The sequence below is a fragment of the Malus sylvestris genome, chromosome 4 (genome assembly GCF_916048215.2).
Source record: "Malus sylvestris chromosome 4, drMalSylv7.2, whole genome shotgun sequence".
In the NCBI taxonomy this organism is placed as follows: Eukaryota; Viridiplantae; Streptophyta; class Magnoliopsida; order Rosales; family Rosaceae; genus Malus; species Malus sylvestris.
Window position 1 is genome coordinate 7,750,036 of NC_062263.1, and position 23,781 is coordinate 7,773,816.

General features: G+C 36.4%; 3 protein-coding genes across 3 annotated transcripts; 2 read left to right on the forward strand and 1 right to left on the reverse strand.

Moving 5' to 3' along the window:
- Positions 1–2,806: 2,806 nt before the first annotated feature.
- On the forward strand, positions 2,807–6,825 carry LOC126618790 (WAT1-related protein At5g47470-like). Its single transcript, XM_050286954.1, has 7 exons — positions 2,807–3,228; positions 3,374–3,439; positions 5,141–5,257; positions 5,477–5,717; positions 5,899–6,060; positions 6,211–6,362; positions 6,455–6,825. The coding sequence occupies exons 1-7, from the start codon at positions 3,020–3,022 to the stop codon at positions 6,579–6,581; spliced, it is 1,074 nt and encodes a 357-aa protein (XP_050142911.1). The 5' UTR covers positions 2,807–3,019; the 3' UTR covers positions 6,582–6,825.
- Positions 6,826–8,867: 2,042 nt separating this feature from the next.
- LOC126618789 (serine/threonine-protein kinase BLUS1-like) lies at positions 8,868–10,870 on the reverse strand. The gene has a single exon (XM_050286953.1). It carries the CDS (start codon positions 10,650–10,652, stop codon positions 9,081–9,083), a length of 1,572 nt encoding a protein of 523 aa, XP_050142910.1. The 5' UTR covers positions 10,653–10,870; the 3' UTR covers positions 8,868–9,080.
- Positions 10,871–22,192: 11,322 nt separating this feature from the next.
- LOC126618791 (zinc finger protein ZAT4-like) lies at positions 22,193–23,781 on the forward strand. The gene has a single exon (XM_050286955.1). It carries the CDS (start codon positions 22,443–22,445, stop codon positions 23,439–23,441), a length of 999 nt encoding a protein of 332 aa, XP_050142912.1. The 5' UTR covers positions 22,193–22,442; the 3' UTR covers positions 23,442–23,781.

Below are 23,781 nucleotides of genomic sequence, written 5' to 3' on the forward strand. Positions count from 1 at the left end.
ATTTTATGAATGTCGACATAGTCAGTGGACAGAGGAGGGACAAGCTTTCAGCTACCACACTGTGGAGGCATGAGAGAGATCAAGAAAAGCAAAAGATAGCCTTACAATAGTGTTCTCTCAACCCATTGTCTGCGAGAGCACATGGGAAAGCAAACGCAGTGGAAAGCAAAAAGGAAAAGAGAAAAGAAAGAATTATGCTTTCTTTGGTTGAAAGCTGAAGCAAGTTGGTGTTTTCTTCAGTTTGTCGACGACCCACAGAAAAGCAATGGATAACAGGCACGCAAATCTGCAAAAGCAAGGAATAAACACCCCACCAGAATGATGTCATTTACTTTTTTTTTTTTTTACAGATGTATGATGTAATTTATTTTTCTTATCTTTTGGAAACATCTGTATAAACCCCATCATAGGGTAATTAAAAAAAACGGCAAAGCCCAAAATAAATGGGTTGGAATGTTGTGTAGAGGGCGAATGCCCATAAGCCCAAAATAGCTCCAAGCAAGCAATCAAAAGTACGCCCAGTACTCCACAATTATTCGACAATCTGCCGCTATTACCACCAACCAGGTGATCAAAAGTACGCCCAGTACTCCACAATTATTCGGCAACCTACCACTATTACCACCAACCAAGTAATCAAAAGTACGCCCAGTACTCCAAAATTATTCGACAACCTGCCGCTATTACCACCAACCAGGTGATCAAAAGTACGTCCAGTACTCCCAAATTATAAATGAGCATTACTTATGTCAATCATACATAAACATTTATGAGCATTACTTATATCAATCATACATAAACATTCATGAGCATCACTCATGTCAACATCCATGAGCATTACTCATGTCAACATCCATGAGCATCACTCATATCAATCAACATAAACATTCATGAGCATCACTTATGTCAATCAGCTTCAAAAGCTTCATTTACAAAAGCTCTAGCTTCAAAAGCTTCATTTACAGAGCTCTAGTTTCAAAAGCTTCATTTACAAGAGCTCTTACTTCAAAAGCTTCATCTACAGAGCTCTAGCTTCAAAAGCTTCATTTACAAAAGCTCTAGCTTCAAAAGCTTCATTTACAGAGCTCCAGCTTCAAAGCTTCACTTGCAAAGCTTCACTTGCAAAGCTTCACCTGCAAAGCTCAAGTGCAGGGTATACAAATACCGCCTCCGAACAACCGCTACTTCGACCCATACACAGATTCAATTTGAAGTTTCCAGCCAACAGACTTTATTGACCGAAGACTTGGGAGACTACATTATGTACCATATATTGGGCCTCATGAAAAAATACTTGGGAGACTTAGCCCATTATTTATGTACTGAAGAGCGAGCCTTTATTTTATAAAAGGGACTCCCTTACCTTCATTAGAGAGCATTATCGTCAGTTGAGCAACCGCCTCGCCTCAAGCACCAACTCTAACCCATCATTTTTGTAAAGAGGAGCGAGCCCCTATTCTATAAAAGGGACTCCCTCACCTTCAAACGCCACAAGCCGAGCCAACCAAGGCAACATAAGCCACAAGCAGAGCAACCTCACAACATGTGCTACTTCTAGTTGAGCATCATTTCAGATTAAACACCACCTCATATCGAGCATCAATTCAAGACAACATCTAGTTACTTCGGCCCACACATGGACTGAATTTCAAAGTCTCCAACCAAAAAACTCTCTTAACTGAAGACTTGGGGGACTACTGTTTATACCATATTTAGGGCCTCCGTATTTAGATCTTGTACAAATACTCATGGGACTTAAATGTCATTATGTAATAAAGGAAGGGGCAAATATGTAATAAGTCAGGAGCCCTTATTCTATAAAAGGACTCATCACCCTCACAATTAGAAGAGGCCAATTTCTTTAGGCCATGGAAGGGCTCTCTCACCCTTAGAAGCTCCCTCCATCTCTCTCCCTCACAAACAGAGAAATACAATAATCAGTGTGGACGTAGCCCAAACCTTGAGATGAACCACGATACATCTTGTGTTATTTACATTTCAAGCAGATTCATGGTCGGATTTAGGTTATTCCAAGACCTCCGGTTTTGTGCATTAACATTCATTATCCGGGACATCGAGACCCATGGTGCACCCCATCGTCATATTGATGTACGTATTTTCCTTACTCTAATAAATATCGTACTTCTCTCCAAAAAAAAAAAAAAAAAATCACCTACATATGATCGTAATAAAATAAAAATATTGATACCAAATTAAGTTGCTCATTGTGTGACTTAGTTGAACTCCCCATATAAAATTATCGATGTATTAAAAAAAAAAAAAAAAACTCATCCCTCGTTTCCACGTTCTCTTTTTCTCTCCCTCTCTCTTCTTCTTATTTTTTTGAACAAAAAACCATCGATTCTAATTATATATTTTTTTTTTAAAAAAACAAAAATAAAAAATTACCCACACGTAAAAAGTGTGTGGACATAAGCTAGTTTCTTTATTAAAACCACTTACCTGCAAACAAAGAAAAAAGACAGATGGGACATAGAGGTTGACAACCATCAAATTTAGTGGCCCAACTACTTTTTTCCCGTTTGATTATTATGATCTATTAACGTGGTGGGTGCAATGTGGAAAGCAATTGTCGATTTTCAGAGAGAATTTAGCAACTCAAATCCAAACTTATCAAAACTAATGAGATAAAAACAAAGAGAGTTCGAAAAGGGGAAGCGCTTAACTTTTTATGTACTAAAAGAGGACAAGAGAGAGATCCGCTTTCACCCGAAAGGCCAGGAGAGAAGACTGGTTGGTGGAGAATAAAATTTAGAAAACTGCCTCAACCCCCATGAACGTTAGCTGAACACGATTGATGAGAAAACGTAACCAAACAAAACTGCAAGGACAGAAAAACCAAACAGCAAACGAAACCAAAACAAAAACCCAAAACATGGAGAACCAGGAGAGAAGATCATGACACAAGAAGAAGCAGCAGCGAGAAATACAATATTTGTTTTAGGGTTTTAATTTGAATTTTTTTTTTCTGGTGAGAAGGAAAAGTTGCACGGAAAATATGGAGGAAATATTATTCAGGATGAATAGGGAGGTGATTGAAGATGTTGCGATAATAGGGGGGTTGGTAGGGGTGCAATTTGTGTATGCTGGGAATGCTGTGTTGCTAAGCTATGTCATGTCTTTGGGGCTTGACCCTCTCACCATTGTTATCTTCTCTACCTTGTCCACTTTCATCGTCCTCTCCCCCATTGCCGCTTATTTTGAAAGGTACGTACGTATGCATTTCTCTCTCGTCAATTCAGAAGTAATTGTTTTTATTTAATTTCGAAATTTAAACAATTATAGCCGACAGAATCTAATTTGGGTTTCAGTAGATTTTGGTGTTTGATGATAGATGAATTTGTGTTTGCAGGCACACATGGCCGAAGAAAATCAGCTTGAAGTTCTTGATACAGTTGCTTTTGATCGCCTTTGGAGGGTATGAATTTCTAAAATCTTTTGTTTCTAACTAGTTATTATAATTTGCATAATTCCCTTGAAGGTTTCTGGAATTTTTTTTTTTTTTTGTTGGAACAAACGATATTATCTATTCTAAGACCATCTCCAACCCATGGGATAAAACTTAAAATATAAGCTTTAAAATCCCCACAAACCATCTCCAAGGGTTGGAGATGGTCTAAGGGTGGGAAAATGGGTAATGCGATTCAAATTCGCGGAAACATTTTTAATATATTCACTTTTTTTTTTTTTTTTTTTTTATTCTGGGTTGGCTTTTTTTACCCTGATAATGTGGGAAGTGAAAGATCACTCTTCCTAAATTTGGAAGATGCAATCTAACTAGTGTTCTTCAATTTCACCGAACTCAATGCCTTTTTTTAAGGTTTTACTTCTATTATATTTCATTTGATTCATTCTTAAAACTTGGGCTGGAAATTGCTGTACATGCTTTTAATCCTATACAATACTTATCTTGACATAGTTATTGGTGAAAGAGCACATGCATTGTCATCCAAATTAAAAATCCTGCTAATTTACCACCAAAATTATATTTATAGTGTTAATTTACCGCCTCTTTTATTTTTCATTTGAAATTTTGTCAAAACTAATTATTTGTTATGCAAGTGATCATTTTTCATGCTTATTACTCTAAGACTCTTAGACAACTTGGGGTAAGTATTTCGTTAACTACAATTTGTTCTCGAGGAGAAGGAATATATGTCCCACGAGCTTTGTTCAATGGAATTTATACACTTGTTCGTCTATAGGTTTTAAGTGGCAAAGGTACCATTATAAAAATATATTACATGTGCTGCAGATGACACATTTTAACTAAATTTTTAGCAAAAACTAATGGAGGTGGTAAAATTCACACTAAAAATGAGTTTGTGTGGTAAATTGACAAGATTTTTAGTTTGGGTGTATTTGCACACACCCCTAATAGGTGAGATGATGTTTATATGCAAATTTCCCTTTGCAAACGCTGAAATTTAAGGGTTTAGAAAAACAGAAAGTATAGGAGAGTAGTTTTGTTAAATTAAACTAAATGAAGCTCACACTATGTGCGTGAGGATTTAAGGTGTTCGTGTGAGAGTGGGAGAAGTGTTTTCCTAAAACGTGGGATGAACATTTTAAATTTTAAAGAGGTGTGCAAACACGAATTCTAGATAGATTTTCCTAATTTTGTGCGTGTACCTAAATCCATACTATGAATTCTATTGATTGTACACAATAATTTTTTCCGCAGGAAATTAGAAGGTGAAAATTCCCCTTAAAATTGGGCACGTTGAATAACTATTTTATTTTTATTTTTAGTTTTTCTTTGTTTATATCACAAAGTTGTAATCTATCCTTGATTTGGGAATGAAATTCAGATGTTATGATAAAAAATAAAATAAAAAGAACTACTTACTTGGGTTTTCTGAATTTGGCTTAATTTTGGTACTTAAAGCAACAACCAAACAAGTTTTTAATTTTTAGTTTTTAAAACGGATCCTTAATGATGATTGTTTTGGTTCTGAGTCAATATAAATTAACTTTTCAACTGAAATACAGATTCTTTAAATTTAAATTGTTTTTACACTTACTTGTCCTTTTCCTCCTCTAATTTAAAAAATAAACAGAGAAAATTATGAAAGAAAAAGTGGTAGTAAAGTTATTTTCCTTTTTTCTTGTTTTGCAGGGTAACTTTGTTCCAGACATTATTTCTAAAGGGGATCCAGTTGACTTCACCAGCAATGGCAGCAGCCATGCCAAACCTTGCTCCTGGGTTTATTTTCGCCATCGCGTGTACTGTTAGGTATTTGATCTCATTTTTTTCTTTTTTTTTTTCTCAAGTAAAGAAGATGATGAAGAGAAGGAAGTGGCAAACTATTAGAATAGTTAACATAACGTATGGGTATAATCATTTGGACATTTTAGTCTCGACTTTGTTGGAAGAGATCATAACAAATCTCATGTACGGAAATTGTTGAATTAAACAAATACTAATATAATAATATTTATAATGGTTATGCAGATTGGAGAGAGTGAAAATTAGTTGCCTATACAGCAAAATGAAGATTCTAGGCACAATTCTGTGCGTGGTAGGAGCTATCACAATGAGCGTAATGCAAAGCACTGCCAGTCCTACCGAAGCAGAAGCACAGCCCCAGTTTCGAGCTCTTTCTCCTGAATCACTCTTTGATAAGCAAAAGATTATTGGTTGCTTGTATCTCCTTGCTGCTGTGTTTGTTTTGTCCAGCAATATTGTCTTGCAGGTGAACATACAACTAGTATGAATATAATTGTTAACTTTAATTGTTATCTGACTGTGAATCTGAATTCGATGATACGTGAGATCGGACAACATAAACATTTGCCAAGAACAGAAGATTATCATTGTTTAATATATTTTTCTTTTGTTTTTTATGGATTAGCATTTTTTATGATGTTTGACAGGCTACAACATTGGGTGATTTTCCTGCACCTATGTCCTTGTGCGCCATAACATCTTTGATAGGGGCGTTTCTAACTGCGGCTGTACAAATTATTCAAGATCATAAAATAGAAACTGGTTGGCCACTTGTGAGTGCAAAACAATTGATTGGCTTCTCTCTACTGGTAAGTACGCCTCTCTCTCTCTCGATACTTTGGTATGCGTTGAACGTATAATCAATCATAACCCTAGTCACTTTCTCCACCCACCATCACTCGGGCTAGTCCCAAGGGCTTAGTATATATGACACCGCTCTTTTAATCAAATATACACAGGGAGGTGTAGTAAGCGGAGCATCTGTGAGCTTCAACGGATGGGCAATGAAGAAAAGAGGGCCGGTTTTGGTTTCCATGTTTAGCCCCATCGGAACGGTTTGCTCGGTTGTTCTCTCAGTTATCACATTGGGAGATGCCATTAGCGTTGGAAGGTACTTTAGTTATCTAGTACTGAAATAGTTTTTCTCTTTTTCTCTTTTTTCTCTTTTTGTATTAATTTGTTGCTTTGGTCTCAATAATGCAGCTTTGCCGGTATGTGCCTCATGTTTACTGGGCTCTACTTCTTCCTATGGGCAAAGGGGAAGGAAGGCTACTTAGATGTGGGTGACTTAGAAAGTGAGTTTGATGCAGAGAAGCCTCTGTTAAGTTGATATCATTTGTTTGTGTATAGATAGGTTTTGGTTTCAGTTTAGACAGATAGGGATAAACAGAATTTGAAGGCATCGTTCTACGGGCTACAGACTAATCGCCTGTAAGTAATGTGAATGATTTTGATGCATAGTACTAGTGTTAATGTGACAACACAACGTGATGGAACAAGCTATGCGTGACCGAAAAATTCAGTAAAATTGTTATAAATTTGCTTAATAGTTAATGCTCAACATTGAACAGTAAGTGTTCCCTGCATTTTTAACTGTTTTTGCAGAATGATGAAGGGGCTACAAATACCACTTGTGATATTTTACTTTATAGAGATGGCGCTTGGGAAGAGTAAGGATTTGGGCAACTGAGAGTTTTAATTCCTAGGGCTTTCTTTTTCTTATATATTTGGGAAGGCTCATAAAATTTCTAACTACCAAGTTGAACCCAAAAAGGACTCATTTGGCAGACATTCTTCTTGGAGGAGTTTCTAATTAACACTTCGACCACACTGTTAAGTCATTTTTGAGTTATTGGGTCTAATATACTTAACCAAAAAACTACTTTGGGTTTGGGGTGTTTAGATGGAGGGATCAATATTGTATATGATGTTGTAAAACCATATATATTATAATTCATATTAACTACTACAATTCTTCTTTAAAATATTTTTGATGTGCTTTCTTTGCCAAAGAACTTTCTAGAATACGACCGCGCTCGTGACAAACAATCATTGTGCAGAATTACCGTTAGTCACAATATGCAATGTTCAAAATACGATTACATGGCTTGTTAATTATTATTAATTAGATGGATATGCGACACGATAAATATGATCGACAATGAATGTTAAATTGAGCATTGTAAGTAAAATTACACTCTAGCTGAAATATAATTCCAGTGAGAACTTTGCTTGGTGTTCTCCTAACCTAACCAGTTGAGGAAATGAGTGCTGAATTATTTGGCTTGATCAAGTTGGCTTACATACCAAGTTTTGGTTCCAAGGCCTACTTGTCAGGTTTTTGTGATTCTTAAAACTAGGTACTTGGAAAAACAGCTCACCAAAAGAAGATACATGAACAAGAAGCAGAATCCAATTAGAACTCATCGGTTCTACAATTATGTTAGCTTGTATGGGTGAGCAATTAATGCTAGCAGTCATCGTGATTTTAAACATTGTTAGATGTTGATCATCATTATGACCTCTGTTCGAAAATGAGACTGATTGTCACGAAGTGAATTGTCAAGGAAGGTGTCTACTTTTTCTATCTTCTGTTGGCCAACAAAGTGTCTATTTAAAGGAACTAAATCCAGTAACCATTTAAGAATGTGGTTTACTTTAGGTGTGGGAGGATAAGTGCTTTAACGTTGTAGCTCCTTGAGCTTTTACCTATTGTTATTGTAATTCCTTCTTCCGAACTGGCTTATATGCGCAGTTAGATATGACATTGCGGAAAAAAAACTGTGACAATGGCACACACCTCTACTAATTTAGGTAAAACTTTTGCAAAAATTCATAAATGTATATATTACTGCCCATATTGTTACTGATCAGAAGCACTTAAATTGGTAGAGGCTCAAAATTATTACTTGTTTCCAAAGCAACAAAACTAACCTGTATGGATGGTGGGAGTATTATGTCCAATTTTGAACTAACCGTTTTGTTGCTCATTGCAGGAATGCAAAGCAGTCTTCTGGCCCTTGCCGCAAATAGATTTTTCCAAGATCCGCTTGTTGGAGTGCCACCGGCAATATCTGTGAGTCAATATCTGGGCTTATATACCAATTGTGTTTTCTTTTTATACCAATTAAATCATGTCACTTAATCTTCACTATTTTAACTGTGATCTGCAGACTCTGATCATGTCTTTGATGGGCTTCTCCCTCGTCATGGTTTGGACCAAAAAGAAAGGACTATGACAAAGCACGTCTCAAATTTCGGAAGTTGGCTCTATGATTCTTGATGGCTTGCATATGGGTAGCTTTTTTTATCAAATCTTATGGAGAAACATATATGACAAGTTTCAATGATTTTGTACTATCAGAGTTTTTCATTTTATACAAACGATCGTAGGGGAGGGAATAAATTGAACTTAGGACTTTTGTTCTAGAGGTAAATGCTCTTAACTAGTTGATTACACCCGCCCACCCCTTCTGAAGCGCTAAAATTTGTATCAACTCATTTTGTATATTATTCCTAGTGTAATCATTATGAGTTTCCACATTCTGAATAAAATCAATCTCCCTCTCTCTCTCTCTCTCTCTCTCAATGTTAGTAAAAGCGTATGGGAAGAAAATTACAGCAACCATCAATCCAAAATCAAATGATCATTAATTGTTCGCTTCTTTACAAATGACAAATCCCAAATTATGTAATCAGAATCTGAACACTTGAATATTAATGCTGTAAAACTCAGTTCTTTCTCCTAACCATGAAAAAGTATCCCAAAGGTTCACCATTTTTTCAAACAGCAAACTCTCTGCAAATGCAGTTTCCTGGAAAAATCTTACTAATCACTTTCATCAGTGTACAACTTTTGCATGATCACCTCCAACTCTACCTGAAAGTTCACACATCTGTCGTACTCAGACTCCAACTCACTCTTCAGCAGCTGAATCTCTTCTGCTTGTCCCAACTGACCAATAATGCTCTGCACATTCTCCATCTGCTCGGCCAAATTTCTTGCAATTTCCTGCAATTCCACCAGCCGTGCATTGCCGCGGTTGGAAGACTCAGCCGGAAAGCTGGAAGTAGAAGACGAGGAAGCTGGAATAACCAGGTCCAAAACAAACCTCTCCAAGTTATCCTGAAACTGCAAAATATCTTCCTTCTTGATCTCCAACTCACCCTTCAGCCTCTGAATCTCTACTTGATCCTGTGTGCTCACCTCAACTGCTCCCTTCAACAGATCAATAATCATCACCACAATCTCTAAATGCTTTGCCAACCTCGTTGCAAATATTGACAGCGGGGATTTGCCTCTGCCAGAAGACTCGGAGCTGGAAGTAGAAGACGACTCAGTGGAAAAAACCGGGTTGAAAACAAAGTCGTTCTCATTGAAATTCCATCCGCTAAACCCCATATTCTCAGCCCTTAGTTCATATTTTTCCTTGCCCAACAAGTCACCCAAACCCCTGTTTCTTTTCTTGAACCTCTCCTCAACGCTCTCCAAATGCGGAAGCACAGTCCCCACCAGAAAATCCTTGCCACTGTAGTTGTGGAAAAACGAGTGCTTCAGCAGCGTCTCCGCCGCCGGCCTCTTTTCCGGGTCCCGATCAAGGCAAGAACGCACCAAGTCCTTGAAATCCGCTGAGTACTTCTTGTTCTTGAAATCTTTGATGATGTTTTTGTAATCGGAAAACGGGAACCTGTTCTTGACCTTCAGAATCTGAGACTCTAAAAACGGCGGCAGGTCAGACACGGGAGGGCCGCCGAGAGCCAATTCCAGAGCCGTGATCCCAAATGCCCAGATATCCGCCTTGCATCCACCTCCGTTGGGCGCCACCCAATACGGCGTTGCAGAAGTGTCGTTTGTCCCAGTTGAATGACCGGCGCCGTAGAAAGAAGCAGAGACCCCGAAATTGGCGAGCTTAACAGACCCATCAGAGTCAACCAAGATGTTTCCGGGTTTGATGTCGCCGTGGACTTGTTCCTGACTATGGAGATAGGACATGGCGTTTAGCGTCTCTTCCAGGACAGCAGCAACGCAGGGCTCTGGTAATCCTTCCGGGAAAGCAGAGGAGGATATTAGAGAGCCGAAGGCCATGAACGGCATAACCACCCAGAGAAGGCCGTCGGCAGTGGTGAAGGAGCAATGGTCGCTGAGAATGTTGTGGTGGGAAAGAGACAGAGTCTTGGTATCGCGTAGCTTGCTTTCGAAATCGGCCGTGGATTGATTGAGGTCAACGGACTTGATTGCGACGATTGCAGAGTTCATGGGGACGCAGACGGCCTTGTAGACGACGACGGCCTTGTCGCCAGAGCCGATTTCTTGGAGGTCTTTGTACGCGGCGGAGTCCAACGGGAATTGGACCTTTTGTGGGTTATCTTGGTGGGAGGAAGAAGTCGAAGAAGTCGCCATTGGAGACAACAAAGATGAAATCTTGAAGAACGAAAGTGGGTTACTTGGATTTCGGGGAAATGGGGTTTGATGGAGTTGATGAATGTAGGGTTTCTGCAATACTAATTCTTGTGAAAGGTTGAGGCTTTGGGAGGAAGACGACGATGCATGAGAATGTGTGGGTGTGTACTGCTCTGCTTTTATTTACTTATATAGTAAGAGAAGTTTCAACTTTTGCCCCTAGACTTCGTTAATTAGCAGAATCATCAACATTCTGTCGTGAGGCGATTTTGGTGATTAGGATTGGGTGAGGTTGGTTAAGATAGTAATACAGTTAGTTCGTTTTCTGTTATTTGCCATCTCAGCAATGCCTTGGGAGGCAAGGCATGATGCCCACATATGGCGCAAGCCCATCTCACTACCATATAAGTGACATGTGTCATATCCTCTGCTCATTTGATCCAATCTCGAATGGTTAGTCCTGTTGTGAGTGCCTCGTATAAATATTTCGAAATGACTATGAGGATACGATATACGAACAAAATACGTATTGAGACCTGCAATTCCAATAACAAAACCAACCTACTAACCCATTGAAATCAATCATTCTCCAAGATGTAATTAAAAATCAAGTAAGTCCTATAAAATCATAAAAAAAAGTTGTTGGTAATACTAGGGATACCAAGTTTGGAAAACCATATAATGCGGTTATTGAATTATTACTTAAGTGTAGATTAACGTGCTTATTTTCTGTTGGTAACACATCATATGGATATGATTTGCAAATTTGGTCTAAAAAATTGGTCTACCTAGTATTACTTTTTGTAAAATGTGAATTTGAATTTTAAACTGAAAAATAAACATAATTATAATTTTTTAATTATATTTGAAAATTTGTCACTGTGAGGCACAACTCTATCATCAATGGTAGGAACATTACTAGTATTTCCATAAGGATTATTAAGAAATTGAGAAATAATTCACAAAAGAGAGATAAAGTGCCCTCATGATATTGGCGAGGCCCACTTTCATTCCATGTGCAATTCAACCCTCGAGAAGACCTGAGCTGCTAACTACAACTTTTTCATGCTCTTTTACTCGTGGCAAGGAAAAACTTCAAAAGACTTCAAAAGAATTAAAGATATGATTAATAACTAATCGCTTAGCACATAACGAGTACTTCATCTTTATTTGTCTTAATCCATAACTTAGTTTCATTGCTACCACTTAGCAATATAGACTAGTAATATTAAGTGAGAGATCTTAAATTTGATTATCTTAAATGATGAATTTGAACCAAATTACATATATATATATATATATATATATATATATATATATATATATCATTTTATTCAAAACTCCTCTTGAAAAATAAAACTCCATCTTACTCGGTTCAGATAAAGAAATGTGATTGCCATAACCAAATATAAAACAAGAAATTGACAATAGAAAAAATGGGGAATGAGCCCAAATAGCTACGCACTTTAATATAGATATAAATGCCACTTAATACTACGATTTAGTGTACTTATTTTTACTTATAATTAAGAGATCTTAGGTTCCTATTCAGAAATAACAAACTCGTAACAACTTTATTCTCTTATTCCTTAGTGTAAATATGTCATTATATATATTATAAAAAAATACAATTTACGTACACTTTAGCAATCTTTCTTCAATAATACTTATCATGACTTCATGAGTGGTATATGGAATAAACGGTTGAAACTAAAAGAAAATCTAAACAGTTAGAATAATCAAACCTTAACGGCTAAAACACACCCTGTAGCCCTTTGCCTTTGTGTTTTTTTTTCTTCGATTATTTTCTTTTGCCACTTAATACTAGGATACTATGATAGTCATATTCCTCCACATGGGCCTTAACGTTTCCAGCGTCGTTGAATGGTGAGAGAGAGACAACATTTCTCTCTCATCTCGTTGTGATCCATGCAAATGGGGTTTTGTGAACTTGTTCTAAAATTGCGTTTTCTTGTTAATTTTGATTGAATATTTCACACTAATGGTTGGTTGGTTTGGTTGTAAGGATTTCAGTTACCTCCTACTTGAACTGGTAGTATTTTGCAGTCGATGTAAGTCAGAAGTTAACCTCACAAAGCTGAAAGCTAATCGCTCATCTAGTCTGTCTCATTCTTCCAGGTCATCTTAGAATCTCAAAACATCTAAGCCGTCTAATCAAGGTTTAGCGCAAAGCCCATCAGGAGTGTTTACTGTTTTGCAAATTAGGGTCGCCGCTTGAAGATCAGACGGCTTGACTTTGACAAGGGATTTTATGATGAATATTTCGTTGAATTCCAAGTGGGTGACACGTACGGCTGGTTCAGGTCGGTATCCCGAACTGAAACCCAAAGCCCAAATTCCAAACTAATAATTTTTGGGATGGAATTCAACAACCCAAAAACCGATCCAATTTTTTGGGATTCCTCAATTTCGGGATGCCCGAAAGTTTTTAGGGATTTTGGGCCGGTTCGGGATTGAGGCCCAATTTTATTTTATTTTATTCTTTTTTGCAGTTGAAGCTCAAATTGTTGGGCTTTTTTATTTTTTCGGATTTTGGAAAGAATAAAAGATGCCCACCTGTTTGTGATAGCTTAGATTACAACTACACATTACAATTTTTAAGTTTCATGAAGTCCAAATTAATTAGCCTCATTAGTCATTTAATCTCCAAGCTTCTGTAACCCAAGACCCTATTTTTTAGCCCCAAGAATCATAACCAATTGTGACGGTGCTACTGGTGGCGCCACAAAAAACATCCCTTCTATAACTGCAATTCTTTGCAACTTGAATCTCCAAACTGCAAGAAAAACAGAGTCTTCTCTCTCCACTCTTCAAATCCTCACTGGGTTTTTTGAATGTAAGCAAACATTCCCAAACCCAGAAACCCAGAAAACCCCCAGCCCATTCGTTTTAGGAAAACCCTAAATCACGTTTGCCAAAAAAACAAAGGAAAACTAATGAAAATGGCTGAAAATTTTGAGTTTTAATGATAAGGACAAAATAAAAGGTAAAGTGAATAGTATCAGGTTTGATTTTTAGTGTAAAAATGTGTTTTTTGTTAAAGTGAACAGTACCGCGGGCTTTCCATTAAAACTCCCAAAAAAGAAAGAATACCCTACAAAATATTTACCTTTAGTGTGTGTTTGAATGTGTGTGGTTTTCTTGTGGCTCAATGGTTGGCTGGAGTCGAATCAAAGTGGATGAAGGAGGATTCAAGAGAGATGAGCGGATTTGAGGAGAGTGTCGCGGAGTGTTAAAGCCTAGAGCGATAGAGAGTGAATGAGAGAGGAGGATGTCTGGGCTCCAACCTAATTTGCAATGGATGGTTAAGATTATATCTCAACCAATCCAAGCATCCAACGGTCCAAGTAATTGGTAAATTAAAAATTAAAAAGAAATAAAGAAGGCTTATTATATTAGCACCCCACAAATTGTTGAATAAACCCCACATACTTAATATACCCCACATTTACTTTTTCAATTAAAAATTATCTTAATACACCTCACTTCCTTCCCCATAATACCCTCACACCCCACATTCTTAATATACACCTTATATTTTCTACACACCTCCACATTTCTCAAATCTTATAACACTCATTTTTTATTTTGCCGAATGATTTCAAACTATCTGAACGTTAGTTTGCTGAATGATTTCAAATTGAATGATTTCAAAAAATGTTTAGGTTCATTTGAACATTTTTCAATAACAATAATACTGATTTCAAAGCTTTCGAAACACCGATTTCGTGTTCCATTCGTCAAAAATTATTTTTCTCAATCAACATGTTTGTAGTTTCATTGCTTAGGGTTTTATTCACAATGGAGAATGGGAGGGGTTTTGATAGTTGAAATAGATAAATAATATGTTAAAAGTGATTTGTGGTGTATTTATAAATTTTTTATTATTTTGGGGTGTATTTATAAAAAATTTATTATTTTTTAAACCTAATAAGGTCAAAATTGTCATTACATAGTAGAGTAAATTAATCATTAATATTAAATTTTAATATGGGGTACATTCAACATTTTATGGGGTGCTAATATAAAAAACCATAAAGAAATATATATAAAATATCAATTTGGATTGGGATTCATGAATTATTACAAAGAGGAGAGAGAATCTCACACCTAACATTTTGGGATTGTTTCGATTTCGGGTACCGAACGTGTCGAGATGTTCGATTCGGACGTTTTTCAATTCAGTTTCGGGACGGTTCGGGATTTTCGGGGGGTTTTTTTTTTGGGAACTTTAACGAAAAGCACCCGGTACTGTTCACTTTAACGAAAAACCACATTTTTACACTAAAAAGTCAATCCTGGTACTATTCACTTTACCCTTTATTTTGTCCTTATCATTAAAACTCAAAGTTTTCAAGCCCTTTTCATTAGTTTTCCTTTTTTTTTTCCACCCCTAGGACACGAGCGCATCAACTCCACAGAGGACATTCAAGCCACCGAAGATACATGAAGGTATGAATACAATGTTCTTGTCGGTGCATACATTGCAAGGTCCAAGTCACAAAAACGCCGGTAACAACGTAATGGACTCATGGATCACCTTTGCAATAAGGTAGCCAATGCTTAAAGAAATGTATCTCAAGTTTGGCAGCCGAAAGACAATATGGAATTAGATTTGGTGGAACAAGTCCCTACAATTCTTCCCGAGATAGCCGAAGGGAAGAAGACTTCAACTTTGACTAGAGAGACCGAGGTAGAGGAATCTGAGAAACAGATAATGTTACTGCTTCAATCAGGCCAAATGAAAACACAGATCGAACGTTTCACCAAGGACGCTTGAAAGGCTCTTCCTCCACTTTCCCTACCCTAGAGGAGCCCTTGATCAAAGTTCAGTGTAACAAGCACCCTTCATTTATTGGTGAAGCACTGGAATACATGAAGTAGTTTTACAGGAAATTTTTGGCCAACAATCTTCATGGTTTACCTAAAAATGTCAGGACTGTATCAATTTGGCTCTGACCAGTCATGCGGCCGAGGATGCAATCAGTGGTGGATACATTGAGGGCAGGGGGGTGAGGCGCCCCGGTTTTTGGGGGGGGGGGGGTCAGCTGACCCGCTGAACTTCAGTGAACGTCCATGGATACCTTGGGTTCTGACTTTCCAAACTTCAGTGAATGTCCATGGATACCTTGGATTCTGCCCTTTTGAAGATTAGAGTTGGCTTCATACATGTCCTCCAACTGACTTCAGACCTACCAAGACTTGGTGAATGTCCATAGATATGTTGCCCCTTGCATACATTAACATGTGTGCAATATGTATTTCCAAATTACTTTAGACCTACTAAGACTCGAAGAAATGGCGATATGCGTGCTATTTCTGGTAAAAAAAATTTGCGCGCTATTCTTTCTGACCCTCATAATATTATTTCCTGGATCCGCCACTGGATGCAATGATCCAAGGGAATTAATTCAGATCTAGTAATCCTAGCCATAATCCAACACATTCGAGAAGCCAAAGTATAAGGTTCAAGGTCGAACCATCTGTTGACATAGACGATAAAGAGTTTCCCTTCTCCTTGGAAGACTTGCGATATCTTCGCTGACACTTGCAGGTATTCTTGGCCGTCAATCTATTCGGCCTGACTAAGGTGGGGATGGGACGAATTGCGCGGCTTAATTCATACAAAAACTCTCAGGATTCCAAGAATGCTTTTAGGCACTAATCTCGCAAAGCAGCTAAGAGGGAGAATATCCACTTACAGAGTGACAAGTCAGTCGTAATGCAACTCAAGCTCCTTATAACTATATTCTAAATCACATTTGAAGCAGTTCTTCTTGGAGTAAATTGAAAGAATCACTTGTTGACACAAGGTCCAGAATATTTTAAAATTTCAAAACCGATTAACCACAGTTTAAGCTTCTAATTTATTGAAAATCTCCTTCACAATAACAAGAAAAATAAAATACAAGATTGATTTTTATGATTGAGCCTCTTGCGATTGGGTTGACGATTTTGGCACTCATTTTCTGGTCATTTTTGTTCTAGATTGAATTTTTATTTTTTAATACTTTTTTTAAATTGCATGAGCGAAAAACAAGGAGTAGGATTATCTCTTCTCTTTTTTCCTCCTCTTCTTTCCCCTTCTATTTGAACGGTCATGGTTAAGCCATGTCAACATCTTATATTAATTTTTTTTATAGAAAGAGAAAGACAAAATAGAGAATGTGAGAGGAGGAGATAGAAAGAGGGGAGGAGAGAATTCTAGTCTGAAAAACAAATGTCAAAATCACTAGTCTTGTCATGAAGTTACCAAAGAAAATACCCAAAACGGGAAAGGGATCCTCTCTGGATATCTTTCTACCAAATCTACCTAATTCAGGATTTGAGCCGTTGAAATTTGATCCAATGGCTACAAATAAGGGGTCCCTTTAAAAGTTATAATAACTGTAGCCGTTGAATCAAATTCTAACGGCCCGAAGGACTAGGTGGATTTGATGGAAAGGGATCCGAAGTCCCCCAAAACGCTATGTTATGCATATCAAAACCACTATCCTCAAATGACACCACTAACACAGTTAGAATTTTTATTCACCAGATATTCTAAATGTGTTGGTGGTGTCATTCCAAATACTAACGGGGACCTTGTTGGTAATTTAATCTGTCGTCAACATCACATCCCCTCTCCAGCTTTGATCGGGTTTCTGGCTGCTAGAGAAGGTGCTTGTGGAGCCGTGGAGCTTCAAGCCAACAAGTTCTCCTTGAATGTGACTCTCTGCAAGAAGTCCAAGCCGTTAGGAGCAGCCACCAAGATGGTTCTATCCTAAGCCCATTAATGGACGACACCAAATTTTACTTGAGTTCTCTTTCAACTTTTCGCATTACACATGCCCAAAGCTTTGTCAATGTCGCGGCATATAGATTTGTCAAGTTGAATTTGTACTTTGAACTTGAATTCATTTGCTTTGAAGAACTTCTGGATCTAATTCGCGGTATTCGTTTGAAGGATTATAATGCTTGATTATCAATACAACACTATTCTTTCGTATCCAAAACATAAAACTCAAGATCTAACGACTAAAAAGTTAAGAGAATATACTTAGAGCACCATAGAAATATTATAGTGTTTTATGTGCGTAGCTTTGGCTCATTCTGCAATTGGTGGAAATTGCCACAACATATAGACAATCACAATGACTCGGTCCAATTCCTTTTAAGCTTTAGACAATGTTAGGAAGACTAAATTTGTAAACAAAATTTACAAATTAAATTATGTGTCCCTAATAGGAAATGAGTATGTTTATCAACGGTTGAGTAATAGTTCAATCATCAACTTCCATGTCATTTAGTTTATGTTTTGGGTAATGCTAGGGATACTAAATTTGTAAACAAAATTTGCAAACTAAACGATGTGTCACTAATAGGAAATGAGCACGTTTATCAACGTTTAAGTAATAATTCAATTATCAACTTCTATATCATTTAGTTTTCAAAATTTTGTTTACTAATTTAATCTCGCTAACCTACCCGCATATAGGCTTTGACAAGCTACACTTGACAATTGCATGCTATAATTTGATTGCTCATTAGAATAAAGATGGATTAAATGTCAAGACAAATTGTGACGTGTCATAATTTTTTCCATTTTCTAACAAAATACAAATAAAAAAAGAAAAACTAATGAAAAGAGTTTGAAAACTATGAGTTTTAACGATAAGGACAAAATAAAAGGTAAAGTGAATAGTACCAGAATTGACTTTTTAGTATAAAAATGTGGTTTTTAGTTAAAGTGAATAGTACCGCAGACTTTTCGTTAAAACTCTCAATAAAAAACTGCTTCATCAACCAACCCGAGTCACATCATGTTTGGTGCCATAAACTGATCTACCTTGCAACAACAAAATGCAAACTATTATTGTTTGTACTCAGTTTTTCACTTTCTATTAATAGTATTATTTATATTTAACTGCTGCTTGCATAGATTGGGATTTTTTATGGTATTCCAGGTTTTAGATACTTGGAATTTTTTAACCGTTAAATTTTAGTAAAAAAACAAAAGCACAGAACTTAAGGATTAAAAAGTTCGGATAGCTTGGTATAAAATTTCTTGCCATTGAACTACGAGATTGTGTGACATACAATAGAAGTCAGAAGAGGAATAAAATAATATTATGGAGGCTAAACAGCCAAGAAGAAGAGGAAGAAAGAAACATGTGAAAGATCACAATCAAAGTATCATCCAGTTAATAATCACAATTAGTTTTTCCTAATTAAAAAGTATTGAAATTCATATATCTCTTAGTCTAATATATCCCAATAGTAAAATAAAAACATACCAAAGTGATCAGAGCCGGGTTTCTTAGCATCCTAATATTCTTATTTTCCTTGGTGACAATTTTTAACATCGCCGTAACCTAATAGAATTAGAACATCCAACGTAAAAATAATTGACAATTAAATAAGATTTGCAATAACATCGTGTTACTTTCATGACGTGCGATTCTCCCAATGGGTCTTGCCGTGGAAAAGTATAGCCCATTATTTGGAGGCTAGTCATGACCAAAGTCGTTCCCATTTAATTAGTAAGGCAAAGAAAAGGTCAAGGCTTGGAGTATTTAGTCATATTGGCGTGTGAATGAAGTTTGTGCTTAGAAATAATATATGATCTTCTTCGAATTTATTAAAATTTGAATAGAGTTTTAATTAACAAAAAAAAAGCATATGAAACTTTTTTTGCCTCTACGATGAACTGTTTGCATGCACAACGCACATGTATAAAATTTAAATTCGAACATTAACAAATATTATAGTTTAGTGGTATTTTTATTCACTTAGCTTAAAAATTTTACTTTTTTTAATAAAATACCTAAAGAAAATGGAAACATCGATTTTTAGCACTCTGATTAACACTTGAAGTTCGTAAAATTAAAGTTTCCAAATTATTGACGTGTTACCCTTTTGCACACTTTTTAAATTTTGTTTCTTAATTTTCTGTAATTTATTCAATCTAAATACTATAAAGAAAAGAAAAAAAACGTGTCGAGGAATAAAAAATTAGAAATGATTAAAAAAATAGAGAATGTTTTTGCTCACTAACTTAAATTTTGCTGTATGCTCATTATACACTTAATTATCTATCATGTGTTCTTTTAATTAACATACACCATAGTTATGGTCCAAAAAATAAAATAAAAAAGCACCAAACCCGCAGGTGCGTGGATGTAACCCACCATAGAAAGCACCGGGCGGCATGCTAAAGCGTTTTGTAATGTAACAGTTGACGCTGATTACCCCGGTAAAAGTAACAGAAGCTCGAGCTGGTTGGTGCTCACTTAAATATGGATATTAATTTACTACCATTTTTTCTATAAGTATCACAACGTAGTAAATACCAGTAAAAGTACATATAGCCCCAATGGTGCTATCTAAAATTAATGACCATGGCTTTCAGGGTTTTAGACGTATTTATCTCTTTATTTGATGTCAGATGTTTTGTAGCAGCGTGACAAAAAGAAATAAAATAAAATAAAGCAATAACTTTGAAACATAAGAAAATTGATACCGCCGGAGAAGATGAGAAACTCTAAGTTCTTTATTGAATAAATAAAAGTTAATAAGTCTAACATCATAAATGATGTATCTATACTCTCCACAACTATATAAGCTCACGAGAAATTTTAATATTATACAAAATATGTAACAAAATACCAAAAATATTCTCAAAACTTGTTTCGTTTTGGGCTTAGCGAACATTAGAATCTCGCTATATATCAAGGCAAATACTACTTCCTATTCTTGATAGCGTTCTATTTCAAACGCCGGGTCATTGAGCACAAATCGAACACTAAAACACAAATTTATAGTGCTTGGACTTTGCTACCATATTTATGTCTTTTCTTCTAATTCTCGATGCACTGCTCCAATTTTATTTTAATTCTCAACGTACTCCTTCATAAGATATACATCACGTTCAATTTTTCCCTTTCATCACTTAAGTAAATTACCATTTTTTTTTTCGGGCCACACTAGAATTTATCCGAAAAATGAACGATTTCCCACCATGACAATTTTGTTGTTGTTGATCATATTCGATGAAGACAAATTACTAAATAAGATACAAAAGAGGAAGAAATTCTTGTTCTTAACTTGGTAGCACATGATCCCTATCACTTGGAGCCTATTGTTCCAACAAACCCAACTGTTTTTTTATTTTTTATTTTTTATTTTGTTGTTGTTTAACTTTATTAAGGTAAGCCATCACTTTAGGATCCCTTATTATGCCTCTTAAATCTCACCCTTGTCGGTCGTAATTGTGTAAAATGTGAGAAAAGTTCAATCCAGCATAAACTCAATAACATGCTAAGAAAGGTAAGCTTGAATTATATGGGTTAAGCAAATGTACCAATGATCAACAAGCAAATTAAATTGCAAACACATTGGTTAAATCAGTGTTCTTGTTATGCATCTGAGTTTGAACTTTCCTCACTCCGTCTTGGATTAGTGTAAATAGATTATCGGTGATAAAACAATCTAAAGATAAAATCTTTTTTCTCTTCGAAGAATAAAGGAAAAAAGAAAAGTGGGAATCATTAAGAAATGGAAAAGAAAGGAAGCAGGAGAGGAACAAAGGAATGGACAAAAAGGAAATTTCAAGTCTTCAAGTAAAAGAAAACTTGGTATACCATGAAATTGAATTGTTCAGATTAAGTAATGCAATGTGCCTTCCAGAAAGATTGCAAATGACCAAAAATGGCCGCCCATAAGTTTTAAATTAAAACCATGTTACACAATCAATTTGGTCTTGAAACTAACAAATCCATAATGGCCTTGCAATGAGTACAACACTCACACTTCCAAGATGTGTACATACATACACATACATATATATATATATATATATATATATATATATATATATATATATATCCTTTTATACAAAGGATCTCTATTTTTTTTTTATAAAAATGAGGACTAGTTGTGGGAATCACTTCACATCATATTTTAACGATCCAAAATCGTTTATTTTTCAAGTTTTATTTCATAAATCATCTTTGCAAAATATTAGCCAAAATCGGAAATGTTTGAGGTATCTGATTGAGTTTAAAAATTTGATGAACACTATGTTTTAAAAGACATTAAATTTCATCATGATTATCACATGGACAAATAGTTCTGATTGAATTGATTTTTTTTGCAAGGATAATATATGAATGAAGACTTAAAAATAGACAGTTCAGATCGTTAAAGTTCGATATGGAGTGAGTCCACAACTAGTCCCCATTTAAAACAAATGGAAATCTCTTTGGATAAAGGCTATAGATATGCATGTATGTATGTATAGATACAGAAAAAATTTGAAAAAAATAAAACCCTTGAAAAAAAGCATGGGAGGAGTTTAATTGCCTAATCCAAAAAGTGGTAAAAAGAAAAGTTTACTAGTGAAATGGGTAAGGATTGCATGTTACTTGTCCCCCTTTCTCCATTCATGATAACACTTTATAAGTTTTTTGGCACACTTAAAAAACTAATGAGATTATTATCATTATTTGTTGTGATTATTTTAACATTTTCACAATTATTTTAACATTTTCACAACTGTTTTTTCATACCTTGTTATGTGTTTAAAAAAAATGGTATAAAATTTTGGGTTGTGTGTGTCTTTTGGTGAAGGAATGCTTGTCACCTACTCCTTTTAAGTTCCCAATCTCTCTCGAATACTAGTAGCATTCTCCAAAGGCTATAGCTTTAGAGAGAGAAAATAGAGAGAGAAAGAGAGAGAGAGGAGGGCCTTAAAGCTCTGATCTTTGCTCTCTGCTGTGTACTGTGCCAATGGAGAGGCACAGATGCAAGCTTTGCTCTAGGGCGTTTGCTAATGGCAGAGCATTGGGTGGTCACATGAAGGCTCACCTCGCAACATTTCCTCTTCCACCCAAAACCCACCAACTCACTGAGTCCGACTCGTCTTCGTCTTCCTCCTCCGGCGAAGAACCAGAAGAAGAAGAGCAGCATTTACAAGAAGAAGAAGGAGAGGAAAAGGGTTTGATTTATGGGCTGAGAGAGAACCCAAAGAGGAGTTTCCGGCTTGCAGATCCTGAGTTTTCTTTTGTTGATGCTGGGTCGGTGATTCAAGACAGGGAGAGTGAGACCGAGTCAAGAAACCCAACTCGAAGACGATCCAAGCGGAACCGGAGATCATTCGTTGTTGTTACAGAGAATCTGCAGAGCCAGAATTTGGAGATGAAGAAAAAAACCACGTTGACAATCTCAACACCGCCGCGTTTGGCCGAGTCTCCTCCTCCGGCGGCTGAGCCAGAACCGGTGAGCTCGGTCTCCGATACTTCTCCGGAAGAAGATGTTGCTATGTGCCTTATGATGCTGTCAAGAGATGTGTGGATGGTAAGATTAAATGATCATCAGCGAGCAGATCAATCGGTTCAAGCTCAAGAACAACAGGGTAAACAAGAAGTAGCTGAGAAGTTGGACGGGATCAAATTGAAGAAACTTCGAGGGAAGAACCGGTGTGAGAAATGCAACAAACTGTTTCGATCTTTTCAAGCAATGTGCGGACACAAAAAGATTTGTTTTCGCAACGAGGAGGAAGCAATCAACAATGCAGGTGGTGAGAAGCTGTTTGAGTGCCCGTTTTGTTACAAAATATTTGGTTCCGGTCAAGCTCTTGGCGGCCACAAAAGATCTCACCTTTCGGGTTCTTCCAGATCAATGGTTGTATCAGTGGCTGCAAAAACTGAGGTTAGAGAGGGTTTCATAGATCTCAACCTGCCTGCTCCGGAAGAAGATGATGATTTCAGCGTGCTATCGGATGCCTAAAACTGTAAAAAGTAAGAGACTTTTCCATCAAAACTCGGATCTAAAGGTAAAAGAAATTCGATTATTTTGAGCAACATTGAGATCAAATGGTGAAGATTGAAACACTTTTTCAATACTTTCACTCGTAGATCAATCGATTCGCTCTTTTTTTAGGTACTGGTATTGTTCATTTCTGACCGTATTCATTTTTGTTTATGCACTTTCAAGTTCAACAACTGTTCGGTCAAGTTCCAACTGCAGTAACAACTTGTTCTATGTATTGTTGTTGACTAGAATACAGAAACTAGAATTGTTCTTTTTTTCTTTTATTATATACTAAAATTCAAGTATTTAGGTATTA

Coding starts and splice junctions, on each gene's coding strand:
- LOC126618790 (XM_050286954.1), top strand. CDS start 3,020: ATGGAGGAAATATTATTCAGGATGAATAGGGAGGTGATTGAAGATGTT. Junction 3,229..3,373: donor ATTGCCGCTTATTTTGAAAG/GTACGTACGTAT, acceptor TTGTGTTTGCAG/GCACACATGGCCGAAGAAAA. Junction 3,440..5,140: donor CTTTTGATCGCCTTTGGAGG/GTATGAATTTCT, acceptor CTTGTTTTGCAG/GGTAACTTTGTTCCAGACAT.
- LOC126618789 (XM_050286953.1), bottom strand. CDS start 10,652: ATGGCGACTTCTTCGACTTCTTCCTCCCACCAAGATAACCCACAAAAG.
- LOC126618791 (XM_050286955.1), top strand. CDS start 22,443: ATGGAGAGGCACAGATGCAAGCTTTGCTCTAGGGCGTTTGCTAATGGC.